This window comes from Desmodus rotundus, chromosome 5, assembly GCF_022682495.2.
Source record: "Desmodus rotundus isolate HL8 chromosome 5, HLdesRot8A.1, whole genome shotgun sequence".
In the NCBI taxonomy this organism is placed as follows: domain Eukaryota; kingdom Metazoa; phylum Chordata; class Mammalia; order Chiroptera; family Phyllostomidae; genus Desmodus; species Desmodus rotundus.
In genome coordinates this window covers 76,648,772-76,675,020 of record NC_071391.1, presented here as the reverse complement: position 1 = coordinate 76,675,020, position 26,249 = coordinate 76,648,772, and the positions used below count along the sequence as shown (strand labels likewise).

General features: G+C 37.3%; 1 protein-coding gene across 4 annotated transcripts in view; it reads right to left on the bottom strand.

Moving 5' to 3' along the window:
- Positions 1–9,633: 9,633 nt before the first annotated feature.
- GRIA4 (glutamate ionotropic receptor AMPA type subunit 4) overlaps positions 9,634–26,249 on the bottom strand; it is a 383,403-nt gene continuing 366,787 nt past the window's right edge. Inside the window, exons 15-17 of one of the 4 annotated variants that reach the window (XM_024570807.4) lie at positions 18,540–18,654; positions 16,143–16,277; positions 9,634–12,083 (exon numbers count right to left, since the gene is read on the bottom strand). In XM_024570807.4, coding sequence (XP_024426575.1) covers positions 11,919–12,083; positions 16,143–16,277; positions 18,540–18,654 — 415 coding nt within the window. In that variant the 3' untranslated portion in view covers positions 9,634–11,918. Of the gene's footprint in view, positions 12,084–16,029; positions 16,278–18,539; positions 18,655–24,750; positions 24,866–26,249 lie in introns of all 4 variants that reach the window. The other 3 variants (XM_045204106.3, XM_024570806.4, XM_045204107.3) reach the window with 3 other exon arrangements.

The following is a 26,249-nucleotide window of genomic DNA, read 5'->3' as shown; positions in this document are numbered from 1 at the left end:
TAGGTTCTTCAGGCGATTCTCATGCACACTAAGGTTTGGCAACTATAGCGCTATACTTTTCACCTAGATGCTCAGCCATTCCAATGGCCTCAATTACTATTTATATACCAACTCTCCAAGTCAAACCTCTAACCTAGATTTCTACTCTGTTCTTTTCAAGTGTTCCACAGACACCTCAAACTCAACGAATCCAACCTTGAACTCATTAAATAATAACATCCTTCTCCCAGGTCTTCAAGCTGGAAGCCTGACATTCATCTTTGACTCATCTGTGATTTTCACACAGAAATCCAATCATGTTGTCTTGTGTATTTTACCTCTAAAGATTGTTTGTTCTGTACACTTTCATTTCCACTGTCAGCACACTATCCCAAATTCAACATTATTTCACTTGAACTCATGCACTACTTCCAATCCTTCATTTCCAATGAAGGAGATTTTTGTATTAATGCAGATTTGGGTGTTACTTCATAATGGGCGATACATCTGTTTCACCTATGTTTTGCATCATTGAGAATGCCTTTGACTGCAATTAAGTAGAAAACTAACAATAAGCTCAATCAATAAGGTAATTTATAATTCTATGAAAAGTCCAAGGTTAGATGTTTCCACAGTGTTTAGTTTGACAGCTCATCGTGAAGGAACGACATCTGTCTGTTCTGGAGGACCACTATAGCCTGTAGGGTGTGGTGTTCCTTATAGCCTCTGAAGACTGCAAAACATGGACTGCACGACTGTTCCGGCAGCACCATGTGCTGGAAAGAAGACCATGGAGATGAGGACAAGGGCCAGAGATGCCACAGATTAAATGACTTCTCTAGGTGCATTACTGAAATCACTAAGAATGGTGAAAAGAACGTAAGTGAAGAGAAAGTCAGGGGCTAAAATACCTCTTGAGTACATGAGACGTGGCCAGGAAGATGGTTGTTGGTTGCAATAAATGGAGGTAAAGATGGTATAATCATAAGGCATGTGCTTCAATGGAGCTGAATGTTTAGGAAGTAAAGGAATAAAGAATTCAGGCCAAGATGGAGGCATAGGTAGAACCCCTTCACTTCCTTGCACAACCAAAAGGAGGATAAAAACCAATCTAAAATCAATAAATAAGCAGAAGTGCCAGAAAATCAAACTGCATGGAACTCTGACAACCAAGGAATTAAAGACAAAATCAGTAAGGTGGTGGACCATGTGGGCAGGGCCAGCTCAGAAAAACCCCGGTGAGGTGGCGGACTGGGCAGGCGGGGCTGGCTGAGGGCAAAACAGCCTCAGGGCTCACTGTGGACTATGGTGCGAGGTTGCCATGGAAGGAGAAAATCCAGTTTCACATGAGAATCCTTTGGAAAGTGGGGCTAGAGATGAGCAGGGGAGCTGCATTGTTCCCTCTCTGGCCTCTCCCCCACAGGCAGTGCTGCAGTGCAGCAAGATTTCCCTGCCCGGGTGAATTCCTAAGGCCCCGCCCCCTTACAACTTATCAGCTGCGCCAAGAGAAAGAAACAGGGCCCAAATAAAAGAACAGAGCAAAACTTTAGAAAGAGAACTAAGCAATGAGGAGATAGCCAACCTATCTGACGGAGAACTTAAAGCCCTGATAGTCAAAATGCTCACAGATATGATTGAGCTTGGTCGAAAAATGAAAAAACAAATTAAAGATACCCAAAATGAAATAAAGCAAAATATTCAGGGAACCAACAGTGACAGGAAGGAAACCAGGACTCAAAGCAACAATTTGGAACAAAAGGAAAAAATAAACATCCAACTGGAACAGAATGAAGAAACAAGAAATAAAAAAAGTGAAGTGAGACTTACAAACCTCTGGGACAACCTGAAACATTCCACTATCCAAATTATAGAGGTGCCAGAAGGAGAAGAACAACAGCAAGAAATTGAAAACTTATTTGAACAAATAATGAAGGAAAACTTCTCCAATATGGTGAAGGAAATAGACTTCCAGGAAGTCCAGGAAGCTCAGAGAGTCCCAAAGAAGCCAGACCCAAGGAGGAACACACCAAGGTAAATCATCATTAAGTTACCCAAGATTAAAGATAAAGAGAGAATCCTAAAAGAAGCAAGAGAAAAGGAGACAGTTACCTACAAAGGAATTCCTATTAGACTATCAGCTGATTTCTCAAAAGAAACCTTGCAGGCAAGAAGGGGCTGGCAAGAAGCATTCCAAGTCATGAAAGGCAAGGACCTACATCCAAGATTACTGTATCCAGCAAAGCTATCATTTAGAATGGAAGGGCAGATCAAGTGCTTTTCGGTTAAGGTCAAGTTAAAGGAGTTCAGCATCACCAAACCTTTATTATATGAAATGTTAAAGAGACTTATTTAAGAAAAAGATAAAAAAATATGAACAGTAAAATGACAACAAACTCACAACTATCAAAAAATGAACCTAAAAGAAAAGAAAACAATGAAAATAAAAGCTAAGCAAACAACTAGAATAGGAACAGAATCAGAGAAATGGAGATCACATGGAGGGATTTCAGTGGGGAGGAGGAAGGGAGGAATAGGGGGGAAAAGGTACAGAGAAGAAGAAGCATAATTAGTAGGCATAAAATAGATGGGGAGAGATAAAAAATTATATAGGAAACAGAGGACTCAAAGAACCTATATGTACAACCCATGGGCATGAACTAAGGAGGGGAATGCTGGAGGGTTGGGGGGGCAGGAGAAGGGGGATAAAAGGGGAAATGATGGGAAAACTGTAATAGCATAATCAATAAGAAATACATACTTTAAGAAAAAAAGGACTAATGATCTGGTGGCAACAATAAGGAGGGAGAGACATGCATCCCACCTTTGGACTCAATTGGAGAGCAAATGCCTTATTTGAGAGGGCTACAGGGGAAGCTATATCTTTAGGAGACACCCAGTTTTTCAAGTGACAGGGAAGTGACAGAATCATGACACAGAAGGAACTGGGAAGTGGGCTATGTGCCCAGATAAAAATCAAGGATTTGGGTTCAATTATTCCAAAAGAAAAATAGATATTGAGGGACCATAACAGGTTTTGCTGCAATTACCATCACCCCCATTGTTACTGTTTTATTTGTTAGAGGGATTTAGGAGGATGTCATGTGGGTTGCTCTTAGCATCTGGCATTATAATTGTACTTGTAGGGCAGTGACTCATAGTAGGTGTTCATGAATAGATTACAAGTGTACCTCAGCTCTAGACATGGTGACGAAGGGCCTCAAACCAGGAGTTGCCTCCTTAGGGACATCTCTGAGGGCAAGTCCCATAGTCATTGCTGATTCACCTGGCACCTGCTGCTCTGCCGATGGGTATAAATGAAGCCAAGGAGGCTGGCCCTTAGGATATCTAGTTTAGTAACCCACTGAAGAGTGTCACACGGCCCATATTACACAAGAGGATCCCAAAACTGCTGCAGGGGGTTCCCAAGGTCACTGCACCTCACCCAAGGTCTTGCTGTGGTGCAAGGTCTAGTGGAGTGGGAAGACAGGCTTTCCAAAGCAGAGCTCTTAGCTGCAGCAGCGAAGAACCTCTGTCCTTGTAAACGTCCATTAGATTCTCCCATCCCTTTGGGGCACAAATGCTTTTCAAGGGCATCCGGGACAGCGTCCGGGTGGCTGCTCCAGGAAAGCATGCGCATTCTTCAAAACAGAGCATCATTATATTAAAATACTTGGTATGAGACAGTTTGATTGGATTCAAATCCGTTCACATTTTAGTGAGAACTTTTAACATTACACTTGTCGACAAAAAAGGATTTGTTGTAGCCTTTGAGTATAATTTTAGTTATAAAATTTTGAATGGTTGTAAAAACAGTTTAAACTTAAAAAAAATCACCTACATGTGCAAATAACATTTCTAGTTGATGTCATCTATCAAGAAGTTGGAGAGATTACCTCTCCTTTGTTGGAAATAGTGGGTAGGCATTTAAACAAACTGATAAAAAGAAGTTATCTTCCAGTTTTAAGTGTAGTGATATAATTTCAGCACTTTTGATGTCAGGCAGGCTGTGAAAGATTGCTTTAGTAAAATTACTACTTCGGTGTAACCAAAATGATATCATGAACATTTCTCTTCTAGTACAAGGAAAGTTATAATTTTGTAGATTATTTGGCTTTTTTTCATTGATAGGGTGAACGTGACTTTTATGCAGCTTTTTATTTCCTAGGCATAAGCAGAAACCCATGGCTACAAAGATGAAGCAAACACAGCTTCCTTTATTGAACTCCTATTACCAGCTTTTGTGATGAACGATCTATAGGCGCTCATTCTCAACTTCACAGCAACATCAAATGCTAGGTACTTTCATTCCCATTTTACATACGCAGCAATAGGCTTTTTCCAGAGGCAAGGCAGGAAGTGCCAGAACAAGAATTTCTATTTAGTTTTTTCTGATTCTAAAGCTCTTTTCACTATTCCTTGTTCCTCTGAAACCAATGTGTAGAGAGATAAAGTAGAGAAATTTATAGAAATAATCATGTAACAGTAGTATCTATTATAGACTAGCACAGGACATAGGAAAACTAAAAAAGGATTTTCAAACTGAGAATCACGAATGCCTACCCAAGAAGATGATTTCTAGATTGCTTCTTGGTATATGAATAGGAATTAGGTATAAAGTAATGTAAGATATATACAACACCTTTGCCCGCTCAAGCTTCTTTCAGATATCTCGCTTTATATTATGCTTCCCTATTGCATAAGCCAGTATTTTATTTCCCTCTCTCCCTGGCATCTAGGTCACAGGCCTGGGCCTTGGCACCACCATTTAGATACTCCTGCCTAATGATTGACTTGGAAAAAGGCCACACCTGGAACCCATTTACTGAGAACACAAGAGAGCCTGCTGGACAGGCACCCTGCTTCAGAGGCGGCAGAAACAGAAGCACCGGCAGCAGTGTCCCTGGTTCAGTGTCCTTGCTCTGATATATTTGTTCCCTGGATGCTGGACATGGCGTGGGCGTGGCTCAGTGACATAATTTGGGCATTGTTCTCTGCTGCTCTGCCTTTAGGCCTAATTCTCTTTCCCAGAGTTTCTGTAAAACTGTCTAGTATACATTAATAAATTTACTTTTTGCTTAGCTGAACTAGAGTAGGTTCTGTTGGTTATAGTTAGAAATCCTGTCTGAAAGAGGGGCAATCCAAGTAGAGGTAAAAATTGGCAAAATTTAGAAAGGAAAAAAATAGGAAGCATTCTGACACCCGAAGCTATGAATATTAATTTGATGTTAATGGGTGGAAAGTAGGTAAGAAGTTACTAGAGATGTTCATAGGCCTTATGTAATCGACATCGAATTATATTAGTGAGAAAGGTGATAGGATCGTATTTGTACTGTAGGACAATCACTCTGGCAGCCTTGTAGAAAATGGACCAAAAGGGGCCCTGGCTGGCGTGGCTCAGTTGAGTAAGTGTCCTCGCACAAAGACGAAGGTCACTGCACTCCATTCCCTGTCAGGACAGGTGCCTGGGTTGCGGCTGGTCCCAGGCTAGGGTGCGTGGAGCAGTCTCCTCTCTTCCTCCTTCCCTTCCCTTCCCTGTAAAAATAAATAAATAAAATCTGCCGTGGCCCAAGTGGCTCTGTGGTTGGAGCGTTGCCAGATACCTGAAAGCTTGCAGGTTCAATTCCCTGTCAGGGCACATGCCTAGGTTGCGGGTTCATCCCTAGTCTACACACGGGCATGTGCGACCCCCGGTACAGACATGTACAATCCCCAGTCCCAGCGGGAATCTCCAGTCTCGTTGAAAACGAAGGCGACCAATCATGCTTCTCTCGCATCAGTGTTTCTCTCCCTTCCTCCCTCTCTCTAAAAAAGCAAATGAAATCTTGTTAATAGTGAAATCAACCAGGTAAAATATGTCCTATGAGAGGAGAAAGGGCATAAGGTACAACCCTGAGTAACATCAACATGTAAGTTTGTGTTGGAGGAAAGGAGGAACAAAAAATAGACTGAGAAGGAAGAACAGAGGGCTAGCGGAAAGACTGAAGAATGAAAATAACAATTGGTTTAGTTGCATTTTGAGAATGCTTAGTTAATATGGGTACAAGATGCTTATTGTGTCCTTGGGAAGGGCAATTTGGTGAAGTGATGAAACCAAATACAGGGGTTAAATATGGAATTAAAGGCCACTCTTTCAGTGACTAGGGTAAGAAAGGAAGGAGAGAACTGAGTCATCATCGAGAGTAAGAGGAGAAGGTAAATAATCACATTGCCTGCTACATGTCTATTGGTATGGGTGACCTAATAAGATAGGGGCAAAGACCAATGGGAACCTAGGAACTGCATTGATCTTGAAGTCACTCAAGATGATAATAAAACTTAGGGTGTAAAAAAAAAATAAGCCAAGTGCCATAGTCCTTGACAAATGTCAGGCAATGAGACAGAAGTCAGAAGGCCAAATGGATAAGTAGACAGTGCATTTTGACACTATTTAGGTGGCATGCACTTCAAAGAGGAGGGGAGGGTTATTTATGTGTCAAAGTATAATTGTAAGAATTGCCATTCCTTTCCCCCCACTAAATTTGTAGCATATAAAGTGATTAATCAGGAGAGAGTGAAGTTATCAGGAGATTGGACAATGCACTAGGAAATGGTTGAGGATGTTGGAAATCTCCTTACTTTATATTGAGGGCAATAAGGAGAATGGTGGCAAGGCCAGGGAGAAAGGGAAGCAGAGGGAAGATAAAAGGGAGAGAGATAAGAAGTGCAGAAAAATATTGGCAGAAGAATATGGGATAAGAGAGATGATATTGAGATGATTTCAAAGTGAGGCTGTGACCAACGATGACATGTACATAGGCCTGTTGGGTTGCAAGTTTCAAGTGACACTCAAATCAAAATGTCAAAAGTTCTTGTGCAGGTCTGAGGCCCAAAGATTCAGAAGATCTGACCAGTTCTAATGGTGGACTTCGATTAATGATGGTGACAGGCTTCGATTGTGCTTAGAGTTAAAAAGGCAATATTGTTGGGAAGTGGGGCTCTGAGAAAGTCTCAGGCCAATGGAATTCATCAATTCTCACATTCTAGAAGTTAGAAACAGCAACGGTTTTAGGTGCCTGAAGGAAGATTAGGCAATCTGTAGATGGAAGCAGATATGTCCTAAATTGTTCCAAATACCTTCTTTGTTAAAAAATGTTGAAAGCATTCACATTTATTCTGGAAATTAGCTCAAGGTGCTGGCAGAAGTTTCTAAACCGGCAATGATCAACTTCTTTATTTTTTATTTCACTTTTAAAATTCATTCCACAAATTTTTATTGAGGACTTACTGTCAACAAGTCAGGATGACTAACTTCTTTAGAGGGTCTTCATTCACTCATTCCTTTATTCATGCAGTCAATCAGTTCATTCAATGATACATTGAATCATTGATCGCCAATGACTACAGACCTATTCAACTTCAGAAATAACTTCTACAGTTTTTAGCCATTACTAAATGTTTAGAAATTTTAGAAGTGTTGGTCAAATGTAGGAAATCTGTGAAGAAAACCATAATAATATACTTAAACAGATCCTCTGTGTTTGAGATCACAGGATTATAAAACTCCTACATAACTCCTTCACTCAGACCATGAATTAGGCATAATTACAGAATATTTATTTAATGATCTTATATGTCATTAAATAACAATCTATGTTTTATGCTTTTTTGCTGTTTGTAGCACTTTGCAGTCAGCACAGGTGGCTAAAAAACAGTTCTGTATTCCTTTTAACCTACCATCCTGTTCAGATCTAGAAAAAAATCAAGAGAATTTTTTTTTGCCATGTAGGAGGATGAGTCCCAATCTAGATTTCTGCATCTCTGTGGAGAGGAGGATTATAATCTTAAAGGATTATTAGGATTATTTCTGGCTTAGTTTCAAACATGGGACTTAGAATTTTCTCCTTGACTCCCTACCTTAATCCAACCATAAATAGCAGTTTGTGGCAGGTAGGAAAATTTAACTTGGAGGTATGCAGGTCATGGGAAGAGGAATAAATCAAACATTACACACCCAACAATGAAAAATCATATGTCAAACATCCCTGCTCTCACGTATTCTTTTGACCACTCAGGGGCATCCTATGGCCAAGATTTCTGCTTTTTTAATCTCATCTTTCTCCTTAACTTTATTTTCCCTCATTCCTCTGCCAACATTTCCCCCCAAAAAAGATAAAATCAAAGCAAGTTGTTCTTATTTCCTGAAAGTAACTTAGCTCTCTGTTGTTTTTTGAGATACAATGTCCAAATCTCATCTCTTTCTTTTCAAAAATTATCAAATTTTTTTCTTAAAGAAGAATAGTTCTTTTTTGAAACAACCACTAGTGCTGTTTAGAAAATATGTAAACACACCATTGATCACATTTGTATTTTGTTTTACAAATGCTAAGTACTCCCGCGTGCTGGACTAGCTGAAATTAGAACCTCTTTATCAATGTGCACGAGAAGGCACACTTTTCATGCAGCATCATATTAATAAGGAAAATAAATCTGCACAATTTTAATTTGTCTTTTCAGAACTCTCCTGGATATCACTTTCATTTAGTTCTTATTCCTATTAACACTTCATTGGTGTTACAATAGGGGTATTCTGTTCTCTGCGAATATTATTTGAACATTTTTTTCACTGATACTGACTTAATGTATAAAGTTGTTTTTATGCACTGACAAATCTACATTGAAGAACTACTATGTGCTATACTTTAGGGAAATGGATTGAGTTGAGTCTATAGGTATGGAGACCAAGGAACAGCCAGAAGCAATGCTAAAGCTAGCGCAGGGACAGTGAGGCTGGCACTTTCAATGAGCAGCTATTGAATCAAGTGAGACTCTTTATATCTTTCAAATGTGGTCATTATATACTGTTAACTAGCTGGAATAGCTTCAACATTGGCTTTGCCTGATATATTCAGGAAATTCTGCAGTAGATGGTGATCTTGTTTGCTTAGTAATTGAGTTCTTTACTTCATGGAAATAAATATTTTAACATGTTTTTAACTTAAACATAAATGTTTTAAAATCACATTTCCTAGCTTTGTAGCATTTCCTCAGACTGGAGTTCAGATAGCCATCTCTTTACTAAAATCAAATGTAAATTTGTTTTTGGTAAAATTGTTCTATAAAAATGTACAAATTTTAGCATAAAATACTATAACCAATATAGAAATAAAACTATAAGAAATAGAATTTCTTAACTTGACATCACTAATTCACTCAGACGTAAATGGAAGATATTTTCAGAGTATGACTAAAAACCAAAGCAAAGCCCTGTTTGGGGTTATTTAATTACCTAAGGACAATCTTTCTAGCTAAACATATTTTTCCACAGTTAAATACAATTACATGGATTTTCTTTCATTGGATCAGAAAATTCATCAGGTCATCTCTGTCTCTTATTCTCTTTCTTTCTTTCTCTCTCTCTTTCTTTCTTCCTTCCTTTCTTTCTTTCTTTCTTTTTTCTTTTCTGTCTCTTTCTAGCTACTCCTTTCAGTGAGGTAGCTCTGAGGTCATGATATAAGCCAAACTTCAGCCTTCATTTTGATTCATTATATACTTAACACACACTCTGGGGACTGTTAATGAGGAAAGGTGTCTTTCTGCTTCCACTTAATCAAATTGATTCAATTCAGTTCATTTATTCATTCAACAAATATTTTATTAAGCACCTACAATATGCCAGGCACTGTGCTGGGTGCTGGGGATACAACTGTGAACAAAATAGACACAGTCCCTGCCCTCAAGGAGCTTACAGTCTAGTAGTTATACAGACATGTACACAGGCAATTACAATGCAGTATGGTAAGTGCAGTAATGGGGAGAAAACATTAAGAGGGCACCTAACTCAGTCTTGTATGCAGGGGATGGTGGATGGAGATATTCCCAGGGCAGGTCAAATTCAATTTGAGTGCTGAAGGATGAGTACAAGTTAATCAGGAAAAGAGGAGACAGGAAAGAGTTCCGCACTGAAGAAATAGTAAATGCAGTGTCCCGTGTGCTGCTTTGTGAGGTTCATTTGCAGGGGAGAAAGGTTTGGCAGGGCTGAGAGAAGTCTTGCAAGAGACAGATAAGGACTAGGTCATACAGAGACTCATTTGCTCTGCTTAAGAGCTTGGAATTTTTCCTGAGGGAATGGTGTGTGTGCGTGTGTGTCTGTGTGTGTTAATAGATTTTAACTTCTTTACAGATTGCTCTTACTGCAGCGCAGAGATTGAATGGGGGAGGGGAATCTTGAGCGCTAAGGCAAAGTGATCAGTCCTTTACCTTTTCCAAGACACGTGCTCTCTCCAGTCTATTCAGCAAACAAGCCATTGACATGCACAGTTTGGGCCACTGCTCACCCACAAGGCTCTTAAGGCCTTCTCCACCTATGAAAACTCAACTCATCCTTCAAGACCAGACTTCCAAAATAATCCTAACTTGTGCTTTCTGTCAAGTATTGTGATCTCTAAGTGTTGTGATGTTTATTTGTATTATAGTACTATTTATTATTTCAAATGATTTGCAACTTCTTTTGTACTGTGTTAATTTACTCCATTCATTACATAAGGTGCCTTTTGTAAATAAACATGGTATAATTTTCTTCACAATTTCCAGTTGAAAACAAGGACATATTTCTCATTTGTTATCTACCACGAACTATTATTGATGCCTTCAAATGATTTAAATGGAATAATGAAAATGGGGGCAGAAGCCCAATGGGACACATCATTTTATGCAGCAAAATATAGTCAAGTAAAATTTCAACACAATTACAGAGTATGTTGCTATTATGAGTTGCTGTTATGACGATGGTTAATTCCCCAATTCAAACACTCCACCTTTGACATTAACCTGCTAACGAGGCAAAGATCTGTAAAAGAGGGTAGTTTAGTATGCAAAAATAATAAGGGCTAGCTATATTTTCCAATATGGCCCATACTTTACAACCCCTCCTATAGTTGTATAATTTCTCAAATAACTTTTATAATGATAAGAAAAAAACTTTAAGCTCTGTAGATATTATAAGAACATCTGTTGTTTTATTCTTTTTGGTGGGTACAAAAATCACAATTTTGTACACAGAACAAGAGTATAAATAATATTGATACCATGAGTGACCCGTAGTCTCTGGATTCTACGTTGCGGACTGATGGTTTTATGTTAATGTCGTCTTCGTTTTGTTTTTGTTCCTGGTAGTGAGACGAATGCAACCTGTGGACACCGATTCATGTGACAGAGTGAAGGTTACAGCAAACAAGACGACCAACACCTTTTATTAAAAAAAAGTCTCTAAAGTTTATTACAGTGATGACATTTATATCAATTATTGCAATGTGTTGTTCCCTAAGATGGTTAGAAAAAAGAATCGTGTTGTCCTCTACAGAGTTTACATCAGTTAAAAAGCAAGCAGGTTTCAGTATTTTTCTCCAAAGTAAGTGTAAATACGTCCTTTAAATTTTTTTTTCACAGGATTTACATGTTTGTTTATCATTTTCTTATCACAGTTTAGAGATTTGTTTTCTCAGCTGGATGGTCTTCCGTTGATTATATGGGTGTTCTGGAGACACAGTTAGCATGTTCGCTGACTTCTGCAACTATTTCATCCGGTGCCATGAAGAACAAGGCCTTTCTGAGCAAGAACTTCACAGTTGATGTGCTAACTCACAAGTCTGATTAGTTTTTAAGTCCACTCGAGTGAAATTTGTTGCTGTTAATACACCCATCCCGGATCCCCCCGCCCACTCCCCGAGAAAACCTAAATTGTGAGTTTTCCTGATGTAAAATCTGAGTTTGGGTTTCCGAGCTGAGCTCATGCACACGTTGCTGCTGCTGCCGCTGCTGTCTGGGGCATTGGGACGTACTTCCCGCTCTCAGCCGAGGTCGGTTGGATTAGCCAAGACCCGCGCTAGGCGTGTCCCTCCGGGCTGCGTTCCCGTCTGTCACGTACACAGTTTAATTAAGGCACTCAATTATTTTTTTGGTTTTTATGGTAGGTCCGATGCAATGACAGCCAATCCTGAACTTTGTCTAATTGCAGTTCCAGTGTGTACAGCCTTTGGGCAGTCGGGCGTCAAGACACGGCCGTTTTCACCCACACTCCCAGTGATGGATAGTCTGGCTTTGTTTCTTATGGCTTCAGAAAAGGTCAGCTGAGTTGCATGGAAAGGAAACAGAAAGAATGTGGAGTGTTACAATATTTCTGTTTCCCCAACAAAGTATGACACAACAAACACCAAAATATCAATATTAGACATCTGCATTTTTCCGTATTCTTTTGGTCATGTGAAAACTGGTATCGTGGGGGGGAAAAGCTCAACTATAGGGAGGAATGAATCAGTTTAGAATGTGTGGTCCTCCTGTTTAAGAACTCGTTTGAAAATCATCATACTAGGTTTTGTTTAGTGAATTTGGGTAGGGCACATCTTTTAACTAGCTCTTCTAGTCCAGCATAAAAGCTCCTTTGAGCCTTTTTGTCTTGCTCTGAATTGTCTTTACAAGGTTTTATAAAATCCTTTGCAAGGAGTATACTCTTAAAATTGTGATGAATTGTCTACACAAATTATATACGTAGAATGTTCATGATAGATTTCCCTGTTTTCAGAACACAGATCTATCCACAAACACTTTTCATTCACACCCATTATGGACATGACCCAGAACAGCACAGTTCGTGACCTAAAGTTCATTCTATGCCTAATATGGGAGGGAAACCTCGTTAAGAAGCTGTATGTGCTTAAAGGAGATGCACTGAAAGGGGGTGCATTTCAGTACCTCATGAGTGGTCATCACTGGGGAACTTCCCAGACTGAGGTTACGGGGTCAGGTCTCGGAAATTCTCATTAAATTCTTGTCCTCTGTCATATTAGGTAGCAGATAGTATGGCACAGTGGGGAGACAGGTCGTGTTATCTAAATCTACTGTTCCCTCATTGCCTTTACATTCTTTCTAGAGCTGACTTTTAGTGTTAACTCAAGAGGAAAGTAAGGTGAACAAGATATGCCTAAATTTGTTATGGCTTAGATCCTAACTTTCTCATACCACATAATGTATCTTAATTCCCTATCGTGAACTTAAGGTAGCCTAATTCTTTAGGAAGTCCCATCCTGTATTTACTCTGCCATGAAATTTACATATTTAAATAATTATATATTGCATAATAAAATTAATAATTGGATTAAAACTGTTATGATGAAAAGGTTTATCAGTCACCTTAACTTAGAAAGCTGAAGTCAAATTGCTAGGTAATGACATATTTATGATAAAAACCAGATTATTATCACAGTCCTGCTTTAGTGAACAGTCTTAGTAATTCCTATCTTATAATCAGAAGTGAGGATAAAATCTTTATAGAAAACCCACTTATTGCTAAATTAAAACAAACCAAGACCAAAGTGAATTTGTTTCTTCAGATTCCCTTTCAACACTTAATATTAAGTAAAATAGATAATTATTTTTTTAATTAGTAGTTTACTTCTGTTTTATTTACATTTTTTGAAGAGAAAATACTAAAATACAATGAATAAAGGCAGTGTGATTTTTGGATGGAATTTTTGCAGAAGGCTTTTGCCATAAAATCTTTTTTTGTTTCCTTTCTTTTCTTGACTGCCTTTGTGAGGAAAGGAAAAGGTCCAAAGCAGGAAAGATTCCACATAGTTTTGAGCACTCTCCTTCTCTGTAGATTAATGCAACCAAGTGTGTTAGTTAATAAATCTTGGCCAACTCCTTATTTTCTCTTTATATCTCACCATTCTTAGTTCTCAGCTTTCTTATTTCCTATACTGTATCATCCAATTCTTCCATAAAAGGTCACTTCTGTTCATGTGGATATGAATCTATCGAGGATGCTCAAACTGGGAAACTTTCTTAAAAATTCCTATGTGGTCAAAAAATACTTCCGTACGGTCTGTGTGTGGTTGGAACGCTGTGACTAATGGCTATGGCCTTAATTGTTTGTGTTGTCCTTGAGGGACGGTCCTTTTTACAGTTGTATTCTACCATAGATGAAGGCTCTAAGTTTTGTTTTTGAGATTTTGGGACAATGTTATCTAAATTATAAAATATTTGCATAATTGTGGCCAGTAGAGTGTTTGAAAGGAAAAAAGCCATTTAATATGAAAGTGTAACAAAAATAATTTACTTTCAAGGCTTCTCTACACAGGTGCAGCTCATTTCATTTACCCCGAATTCTATAGAGCCTTTTCAAGTCATATGGACATGAGTGTTTTATTTTTATATGAAATTTATTGTCTGAAAACCTAGCTCTAGAGGCACTCACGTGAGGAATTGCGATGCCAGGTTCTGACTCCAAAATCATAACTATATGTAAATCGTATGTACATAACCTGGGAATTCACATCTCTTTTTAACAACTCCCCAGAACTTTGTAATAAACTGACATCCATGAGTATTTCCTTCTTGAATTTTCTAATATTCTTCTTCTTCTTCTTCTTTTTTTTTTTTTTTTTGCTTCTCTGCCCTTGGACCTTGCTGGTGGTGGGAATGTTTTTGGTATGCAGAAGAAAAATTAGTTTTAATAAACTGGTTAAAAATCTTATATAAAACATGTTATAAAATTTATCTCAAAATGAAATCTAAATAATTAGCTCTGAGAACTTGTCAGATATTGTTTTTCTCAGTTTGGGAAAACCTCTCCTCAATTCTGTAACTACTAAGATGAAAGCATTCTTATGAAGGCCAAGAGACTTTGACGTCATCCTAATTTGTTGTTTTGCTATTCAAAATCATGCTGAAAACATTCTGATCTGAGTGAATTGAGGGTTTTGTTTTTAATTCTTTTCCACAAAATTGAGAAAGAAGCACTTTGAGCTTACTATGTGCAGTTACAGAGTCATTGATTTCTAGGTCACACATAAAAGCAATTAGATAAGGTATAGGTATTTCAATAGCTTTCGTATGAATAAATGAATATTAAAATCAAGCACGTTTACCTGGCATAAGCTCAGATTACATAGATCTTATTATGAAAATTATGTTAGGTTTTTGACCTCAAGGCACATAAAGTTTGGCATGTCTCCTGTGTGTCTAAAGGCTCGTTTGTCATTTTAGTCAGAATGAGCAGCCTATTTAGTTGGCTATTATATACAATTTTAGAAAATGTGTTTTAGAGACCCGATTTTAGGAAGAGCAATAACAAAAGCTTTTAGATCTTATTTTAAAACCACTTTCAAACACTAGAGGAAAAAAGTAGTGGACATTCAGATTCTTAAAAAATGGTCTCCATCTCCTATATTTCCCTGAATGCCTAGAATTCTTTCTCATTGTGACACAATGAGAGCATGTCAGTGGGGCTGACCCAGCTTACTTGAACACAATAGGAAAACACCCAGAACGACTCATGACAATTTTTCTCTCTTAGTAAGGAACACATATTGCTGACATCTGTGATGGAGAAACTGCTGTATTGCCTAAAATGTCTGCTTACCTTAGTGATATTGTGAACATAAAAGCTGAATTTCATCTAATACATGTGAATTATAGTCTATATCCTGGTCATCCCTCCTGCCTCAAGGTCTGGCTCAAGGACTACTGTCAGATGAGCCAACAGCTGGGTTCTACTCTTTAACAATATAGAATGAGGGCTAATGGAAAGCAAATTAGAATAGGAGTTAAAATTTGTTGAGCTTTGACTCTATGCCTTGGAACTTTTACACATATTATTTCTCAGAAATCCTTATCTGAGAAACAATGAGCTTTGATCATTTGAATCCGGTTTTATGCTTATTTTGCTAACACTTACTTTAAAATTTGATTGTTCCAGAGAATATTAGCCTACAAGGAAATCCAGATCTAATTTCCAATTTCTTTCAAATTTTGGGTAGAATACGCTGTTTAAATCATTTCACAGAGCAATTCTACTGGTTTGCTTTGTCTTTCTGACCCTTTCAATGCAGATATCTATTGGCAACATAAAGTTTTCAACAGTGCAGCCAAAGAAAACCCATCCACTTTGCACTGAGGCTTCCAAAAATATAAAGCTCTAACCAGAAGCAAGCAATACCACACTGGACAGACAGGTCACAACACTGCATTGACAGGGTGCATCGCCCACTCACGGTAGTGGGCCCTCAATCCTACCCCTAAATTTTAATACTTTCGGTTCCATATACGTTGTAACCTTCTCTATAGGTTGCTAAATTCTGGGTATTCTGCGAGGAAGTTGGGTTAAAAGTCTGTGCACTCTTTGCCACCTTCATTCTCTTCGCTTCTGCCCTGGACTTGTAACAGAACTCTATCAAAGCCACCAGCATTGCCAAGCCCAATCCGCCAACCAGAATGTAGAAGACGCCTGCCACGTTGCTCAGGCTCAAGGCACTCGTCTTGTCCTGCGGGGGATAGACACGCTTCAGTTAACTGTGGAAATGTCACATCCAAAGGTAAAAGAACACATGAAATCCAAATAGCTAATTAACATAAATGCGCAATTTAACCTGAAATTATATACGTGGATAAATCACTGATATACATTCTATATTTAAACATAAAGTTTATAGTGCTCAGAAGTGAAATTATGGTGATTACCAATAAATTGGGAGTAAATACATTCAATAAAATCTATGACATTTTATCATTATTAACTATGCAACGAAGACCACTATACTTGCCATGATAAACATTTATATATTTACATAGGATGGTGGAAATGGGCTTTTTATTGTTAAGTTTGAGAATGACATGTTTAAAACACAATTACATGGAAAGGGGACCTCTTTGGGTTTTCCTGCCATTAAACCATATTTTCATGTTTGAAATTTCTCTTGAATAAATCTAACTTCACATTTCCTAATTAATGAACTAAGTTTTATTTTTTTAAGCTAGCAATTTCACATTTTGTTCATCAATACTTTACCAAATATATGCAAATACTGTGCTCAGGCACACAGATGGGCCTTTCAGTCACATCCATATGGGAAATTTTCTGAAAGGTGTTATTTTACATGCTACCTACTATTTAGGAATAATTACATATGCATCACACAAGTGAGTTTTTAAAGATAAGTTTTTAAAATACACAAGTTACCGTGGTCAACTGAGAAATAAATTATGTATGGACAAATTTATAACTATTTTTATTGATTTAAAAATATTCCATTTCCACTTAAAAATGCTTAATTAGTTAATATTTTAGACATATTATTCCCCAGAGCCTTATTATATATATTATCTCATAATAAATTCAGAAATAGTCAGGCATATGTTTGGAGGATATTAAAATTATAACAAGAATTCAGAACTTTAAAATAAATTATAAAAAATACATATTACATAACACTATTTGAAAAGTATTTTCGGTAGACTACATGGAGGGTGCCCCGTGGCCATCATCTACTCAGTGGTATGTTTTGTGCAAAATGTGATTTAGACACAAACAATTTTATTAGGAGAGAGTTTAATTCCAAAGACATACTGTGTACACTGTCCACTAATCATGACAACAAATGATTGGGCCACAAGTTTAGGGTAATTCCAGTTTTAAAATAGTCACTCAAGTATTTACGCTTCTCAGATTTTACATGAGAATTTGAGATGACTCTGTTATTATTGGGCCGAGCTTGTCTCATTCCACTCTGGTTTAAAGGCAGACAGGTGTGATTGAAATATAGGGATAAGCCCTGAAAAGGGAGTTATTAACATTACTTTGTCTCTTTGTTGAATAATTGAGGCTCTCCCATTTAAGCCAGTCACTTGTTTGGTCTTGGAATTATCTATCTCCTATCATCTATCTATAGATCTATCTATCTATCTATCTATTATTTTTTTTCTAAAAGAAGATACAGAAAAAATAAGATTCTGAGAATCCTCAACAATGGCTTTCAGGCACTGTTACTACATTCTATTAATTTGTATAATTTACTCAGTATTGAGATTCACTGATAAATTACTTTTTTTCTTTAGAATTAAAACGCAAACGTTTCTAATGCTATTTTCAATAGAATCAGGGCTATATGTTCCTGCATTGTTCTAGAAACAATTTTATGAACAAAAGATATTAGAACTTGAGGTTATTATGCATAAACATTGATCTATTTAAGTCATTTTTATAAAACAGATTTGAAAGGCTCACTCTGTTGATTTGTCAGCACAAAAATACAATAGGGTCTCTTCAAACTAAAGTGGAATGGTTGGCAATATGGTGACAAAAGAATGAACTTCTGAATAAGATATATTTAATATTTAAAGTCTTTTTCTGAATGACTATTGGTTAATTTCTCATTTTTTATTTTGAGAATACATCTTTTCTTGAAATAATATATCTCATGGTCCTTGCCTCCAAAACAATCAAAACCTTAACTCAAAAGCACTCTTTTATTAGTGGTACGTAAGTTTGAGAATAAGATAAGGAATTTTTATTATTTTATATATTTTTGTAGTTAATTTAAATTTATTTAAAAGCCTTATATTGGGGAGCAGGTTGCAATTTCTGGAAAAGACTGTCCCTGCGGCTGAAATTTATGACGTTGGCTTCAAATCTAGGTATAGCGTATAGGGAAATGTTCAATTTTTACTGAGTCCATATACTTTTCTGACAACCGCTCCCGTCTACTGCTTTGTGAACACAAGAGGAGGCCCGAACTGCAGCGACTGACCTTGCTTCCAGAGTCCTTGGGTCCACATTCACCTTTATCGTACCACCATTTGTTTTTCAGCTTGTCTAAGACGCCTGCCTCACTGAGTTTCAAAACGGCAAGGTTTACAGGAGTTCTTCACGTGGAAAATAACATAAATAACATTATATATGTTATTTTATGTTATTCAAGTAAAACTACATTAGAATCGCATGGCAAAGTGACAGAGCAGAGGCCACAGTGGTTGCTATGTCTTGTATGGTAGGCCCAGGATTAGAATCAGACATAAAACTGGGGCCTGCTCCATCGCTTTAGGTAACAGGCACATACTGCTAGGGAGGATTTTTAAATAAAATGTATGCAATTACTGTGAATCCAAAACTATTGGCCTGGGTTGGTTTCTTGAGCATTTATAATTTCCCAACAAGAATGTGGGAGCCATTCAAAATCCAGAGCTGCTTTCGTCCTCTTTCAAAATTAATGGAAGTGGCTGCGGTTGACAGAGAGACAACCTTAAGTAGAAGCTAGATAGGACTGGTTTCCTTTCCCACCGTCCCTATGATCAGATAGAGGGATTTTAGTTTATGCAAAAAAGGATGTCTTCAGGGTCCGTCGTTAAATAGATTCCTTCACCTCTCTCATCCAGGACCCAATTGAAAGGGGAGGGTGATTCAAATGTTACTAGACTCCACCTCATACTGGTCCTTATAAACAGAAACATGTAAATTATTATTTTAAAGGACAAGTCCATGCTGATGTTTTCCTTCCGAAGGTCAGTATTTAACTTATGTAATAGCACCAGAAGCAATTTGCACCCACCTTGTGCGGACCACCTTAATCTACTCGAAGTGCAAAAGGAAGCGACTGTTCTGTACTTCACTAAGTCTTACCAATAAAAACCTGGTAGGTTAGGTGTAAACGAGATTTTGATGAATAAACAAACTCCCTGTACTGTAAAATCCTGTTTGTTTGTTTTTTCTTTTCTACTATCTTTGAGTCTTTCAACACTAAATGTTTTATAGGGAGTCTCAAGGGGAAAAGGGTCAGACATCACTCAGTATCAATGTTCCAAGGAAGCTAAGAGTTCTTTTCGTTTTCATTCCCACGTTAACCCCTGTGTATATAAAATAAAGGGTAAGAAGATGGATGGGAAGCAATAACTCCTAGTATCTTTTGTTGTTATTGTTGTTGTTTTTGTGTGTGGGTTTTTTTGTTTTGTTTTGTTTTGGTTTGGTTTTATAAACATTCAGAGAGAGACATGTTGAATTCCTCTCGACATTTCTGAGGTTGCCACAGTCATGTTGCCTGGCTATATGTCTTAAAGCCTCTCTTCTAGGCAATGCTGAGTGCATTCAGAGAAACATAACTTGCATTTATATGGTTATCAGGGGATGAATTCCATAAACCTACCTACGAAACTATTTCTAATGATGATGATAACGACAGCTAACATTTACAGAGCACTTGCTACATGCCAGGCATTGTTAAAGCATTTTACATGTTTAGTTACTATTACCACCTGCATTTTACAAACCAGGAAGCAAGGCACAGAGAGATGAGCCCAAGCAGTATAGGCGGGCTTTGTAATAGCCTGACTCCATAGCTGTGCAGTTAAAACCATTAAAAACAAGAAGACTCAGGAAATGGGGTTTCTGGTTATATGAATTTTCTGGTTAACAGTTAAACTAAGCAGTTAAAACCTATTCATTTTATACTGTTGGTTCTGATAGTGTTTCCAAAATATATTTTCCTTTTCATTTATCTGATTTCTAAATAATGAATTTGCCATATTCTTGGAATATTGTTTTGTGGATTAAAATCGAACATGAGCATGATTTAACACTTTCTTCTAAAAGCTGAATTTGGGGTGGGGAAGGTTACAGTTAATTTAGGGTGAGGATTATGGTTAATTTAGCCCCAACCTAGAGGCTTTCTATACAACCTCCCCCTCCACACTTCACCCCTCCCCTTTCTTTGTGAAGAGACTATTACAAAACTAAGCTTCAGGTTGGTTGGTGAACTGTGAACTCCTTGAAAACAAAAGCCACGTGTCATTTATGTTTATAGAACAGTTTTTTTACCAGGGTACCCAATGAGAGTAAGTGCTCTGTAAAGTTGCTACATTTACATTATTTTGAATCGAGAATGAGCTTTTTCCTTTAGCTGAAACTAGGAGAGTATTTATGTTCCCAGGCCAGCTTGCCAAAGCCTTTTTAAACCTGTGTGAGTACATTGTACTAGCCTATAGTCCCCTCTTGAATAGGTACAGTGGGAGGAGGACTTAATGCCGAAGAGGAGAGAGAAAATAAAAGCAGTTCCGAGTTGCTTCTAGAGCGGGGAGGGGGATAAAGGCAAAACTGAGGATCAGATAAAGCCTGCCTTTAGTTTATCTCTATTTCTTCAAGTCTTAATTTTCCCAACCCTCTTTATTTTTCCCTTGTGTCTTTTGTCCCTTCTGCTATTCACTTCAGTAGCCTGGTTTTAGAGGTAAGATTAGATTGGAATTTTGAATATAGATGCTTATTATTTACCAAACTCGATGGTCAAGCGGCGGAATGTCAGGCACTGAGCAAGGAATTCACTACTGGGAGACCCCTTCTCTTCTCCAGGGTTGGCTCCCCTTAGTTGTTTTCGCTTCCCACATTTTCCCATTTGTGAATTCACATTTTCCATAACAATTTCTTTATTCTTGCTTTGGGCCCCCTTTCTGTGGTGCAGGGAAGTAGGCCATTAATGAGTATAACATATTTTAAAGTCAGGGATGGGCTGTATTTTTCAAAGGGCTAAATTAACAACTGGGTATTATGTGATCTAATATAATTCCTGAAGGATGTGTTATTTGGTAATTACACTTACCAAATGATTTTTAAATGAATATCCACATCCATGTGTGTGACTACTTTGATATACATACAAGAAGAATAAAGTATAAAACAAACAAAAACTCAATAATTTTATAGATCACAGGTGAATACAGGTATTAGCCAAATTTTCTTACTGGAACCAGGATTAAACAACTCACATAAAAAATTGGCATAAAATTCTGCATGTGGTTTGTGTTCAGTCTAAACCATATCAGATTAATCACAGGACAAAGTGAGTTTTAGACATTGTAATGATATTGGCTCACTATCAATTGGCTTAAATTGGTGGCCTAAACTCACTTAAATTGGCTCACTGTCAATTAGTAAATTTCTGTTATTTTATTCAGAAGAATTAGTATGAATTTCTTGTGATCATCAAAAAAATACCACATTGCAATAATATTAACAACATCAAATGGGTTTTCAAACAAATGAATAAGTACCCCCCAACTCATCCCTTTCCACGTTATTTCATTTAAGAAGTAGGACCTTTTTCCTTGTTTCTTTTGTAAAATTTTTAATTTCAATGTGAAGACTCTTGGCTGAGGGTTGCCTTGCTCAGAACTTCATGCCCTGGAAGTGTCTCTCACGAGAGTGGTGATGCTAATTATTTTGCATCTTCAGGTTGTGACTGGAAGTGGCCACAGTGACTCTAAATAGTTCAGCTGTTGGCTATACTAAATCATAAGTACCTTGAGGGGAAGGACGGTGGGTAATTCTCTTTTTCCTCAAAGATACTGGTGCCATGACCCAGTTAAAGCAGAGGTTTCATATTTGCTGCTGAATAGAAGGCTGAACATTGTAGCTACAATCCTCTGAATGTGAGTTAACTGTCTCCTCGTAAGCTAAACCTATTCCCATGTGGAACAGCTTTCCATGGTTTCCCCCTTAGTTTTCTGCTACCGAGATTCTGTACTTGGACCTCAGATAACACTGATTCCAGGGCGCCTGTGCTGAGATCTCTGAATGGGCATTTCCCCCTGACAGTATTTAAGTAGCTCTTCTGCTTTGGCTTTACACTCAACGAAGGCTTACAATCTATCTTTATTTTCTAAGTCGGCGCTTTTGCTCCTTATTTGCCTCTTTTGAAGAGGGTGCAAAACAAAAATGCAAAGCAAAAACTGCCTCCCGGTAATTTACTTTGAACTAAGTTAGGTCAAGCAGCCATATAAATATCACCTTTTATTACAAATTAAGAGTTGGGCATTATTGCATTTAGACTGTAACCACCTAGTATCTTGGTGGTAAACAGTATGTCAATATACAAGCTACTAGGAGTGTCTTTTAGTATGAAAACAAAATTCCTGAGGGAAAATAAAACATAATGCAGTTTCCTTTGGGGGAGCATTTTAGGTTAAATTTTCATAGTATTTAAGAAAATTCTTTGTTAAAATTTGAAATAGCATTTTAGAATGTCATTTTGTACTTCTTGTTTGATGAAAGTAGTGTACCAAATACCTATGAGAGCAAGCAATTTGAATTTTGGGTTAAATTCATATTTATTTCTTTGGTCAGCAAATATTTACTTTGTGTCCATTATGTACCAAACAACGTGTTAGATGCAAACAGATTAAAATCTGAGTTGTCCCACCTTATTTAAATAAATTAAAATGACTTCTGTTGCATATAGTTTTCTACTATGTGTATACATTTCTGCTTCTGCTTTCTTATTTTTTCCTCTGGAAAGGGCCTTTAATATATACTAAAAATAGGGCTTCATTATTCATTTTTTGGGGGAAAATTTTATCTGGTAAGCAGCATTATACTTCTTTTCTATTTGTGATAAAAAGAAATAAAATTTTCAAGTAAAGTTATTCTGATGGAATACAATATCTTTGTTTTTGTTTTTTTCTGGTGCTATGAGAGCACATTTTCATACATTTCTAATTTGCATGAAGAAATAGATTGTTAGTGTAAATGGGAATAATTTTCTCTCTATATATACATATTTATATGTACACACAACTATTTATGTTTTTATGGAAATCATCAAAACATTTTTGGAAAATTAGGGATCCAAAATATGAAAGAGTTAATATCTCTTAAGAAAAAACATGGTTGGTGCCTCAAATGGAGATACCGTTGAAGGCGAACCATCCCAAAGGACTAAGAACTCTCTCCCGCCTTTCTGTTCTCTTTTTCTCCAGGAACTCGGATCGTCGCTCAGAATAAGGAGATGGATGACCAGCACTGGGTCCACACAGTTCTGCTGTTTCTTTTGCTTTCATGCCTCCCTCTGTGGGCAGAATATTCATTTGTCAAAATTTATCCTTTCTCCTCCTGCAGTTAGGCTGGTTGTCGGATGGGAACATATAAGTGAGCTGAATTCGAAAGGCTCTTCAGATTGGGAGTGAGGGGGAGAGGGGGGAAGCATTGAAAGAGGGTAAAGTTAGCAGCCATCTATCTGACAGGTACTCCCTGAAAACAGCATATTTTTTGGGTTGGGTTGCCAAGTGAGAGAATTTATGTTCCACTTAAGAACCTGAAGAGAAGTAGGACTTACTGTTTTGGGCTGTTCTCTAGATTTTAAAAGGAATACAAGGCTGTATACTTCTATATTTTCAATATTCTTATATACCAACTGGAGGTATGTAAGAAAAGAAAATTCAGTCAGTTTATTCCCATCTCTGGACTGTTTTAAGGCTATTTGTAGTGAAGAAAAGCCCTTGGACACTAGGTAGTATGTTCTGTTCATTGTATGCCTCTTTTTTTCCTTTGACACTGTTTAGAAATGAAAAAAAACCCACATAATTTTATGAAGCTGGAAATACTACATTGAGGCAACAAAAACAAACTGAGTTGGTCCTGTTTTTATAGTATGGTCATGTTGGGGTTTGATCCATTTACGGGAGGCCCCAAATTTCTAGTTCATATGATTACCTTTGATTTTCTTTAACTTATTATTTAATGGAAGCCTGTGGGTTTCGATGGAGAAATAATTTCCTGCTGCACATGCAGATCTAGGTGGAGTAAAGTTATTGCTATCACTTAAAAACTTTTCATTGAACTTCTGGTGAACAAGAAAGACGTACCCTCTCTGCTCTCTTCTCTTTGCCAAATTGCTCTTTCAAAAACTGCATCTCTTCCTGATTTCTGAAGACCAAAGTTTATAGAACTACAATATTTGATCCATGACTTCTTCAGAGTTAGAGATTTTCGGCGACTATTTTAATTAAGTTTGTTAGTTTGTCCCCAAACTGATAATGGTTGCAAATATTTTTGCTTTGACAGTAATTGCATACTTCGGTTGTGAAGGGACTTGACTAGCAATTCTGATGGTATTTGTAGGTCCAAACTGCAAGTCTCCCAGCAGATGCACCTATTACTTTACATACTGTTTACCCGCTTTTGGTGACATTGAGGCTAACCTTGGAGTCACCTCCCCCGCTGCCACATTCTCCTTTGTCGTACCACCATTTGTTTTTCAATTTGTCCAAGAGGCCTTGTTCATTCAGTTTTAAAACTGCGAGGTTAACAGCATTTCTTGAAACGATAAAACATATTTTGTAAGAAACTGCACAGCTGTTAAGATGTTAGAAGGAATGAGGACTTAAGCTCTTTTAAAAGCTTCTCCCAGATGCTAAATAAACCTCTCATTTTGCCATCCTGCAGCCCTTTCCACCAGAGTGCAAACCAAAGGCAATTGTGACTAATTTCAAAGTGTATTAGACATGTGGTATTTAGTGCTGTTTACTTTCACAGTTCATTTCCTGTCAAATAACCGATATCACCGACCAATTACATGGATTTTTTTCAAAACAGTAATAACTTGAATTTACTAGTAATTGAGAAAGAATTTGGCCTTGAATTCCTTTGCCGAGAATGTCAATGATCTAAAAGAGACTGAAATGAAAATTCGTTCCCAGAAGGAAAAGCATGATGGCATAAAAAACCAACAAACAGATTTTCTGACAACAGAGTCCGGCTTAATTATTATTCCCTTTATTACTTTTGTGAGCTTAGTTTGTTTGCTTGATGTAGTTGGCCTCAGAACCTAGGATTTCCATGATTGGTTCAGTGTCCTGGCTAGAAGTCGCAGGACTGTTAAGAGAGAGGTAGTAGCGCTTTCAGGGAAAAGTTTTTTATTTGACTTTTGTGTTGATTCTTAAAGTCATTAGATGCTGTTTAGAAAACAAATCATAGAGCCAATTTGACTGTTTAAATTAAGTAATTGAATTCTAGGAAGTCATGGTGCATGTGATGTGAACTTTGTAAAAGAAATTGTCTATGTTAGATTTTCTCCATGTTAACTAATCTCTACAGGGGGATAGAGGTAACCTATTCTGATTATTCTCTAAAAGGATTTATTAAAATGTTCATGGGGTTTTGCCTCCCAAGCATTTGGTTCCTTTCTTGCTTCAAGTTACAGTTTTAAAATGAGCTGTCTCTTTCAAGAGTTTTCCCCAGCATTTAACGTAATTCCTGTTAGATCTAGAGGATGACTGAGATACTGAGAAAATTTGGGCACAGTTTCTACTATGCTATTTGATAAATACCGAGTTTGGTGGTTACTTAATGCCAAATGAGATAAAAAATAAAACAAAATAACCCCATATTAATGAGTAACATTTGAACTTGATCATTCAGCAGACTAATAAGTGTTGCTTATTTGACTAATAATCAGCCTATTAATGTGTTTATTCTCTTAAAATGTTTTTGCAATATTTCAAGTAATCAATGTTCATTTTCCATGATGCTTATGTTGTGATGGTCTGATCCATTTGGAGAGTCAACATTTCCCATTGGTAAACCACACACTTTGAGAGTATTAACTCTATCAGAGTTGGACTGCCATTTACTAAATGTTAATTAAATAATCAGCTATTCCCACACTCCCAAATAATTGCCACATTAGTGGCACAAAATA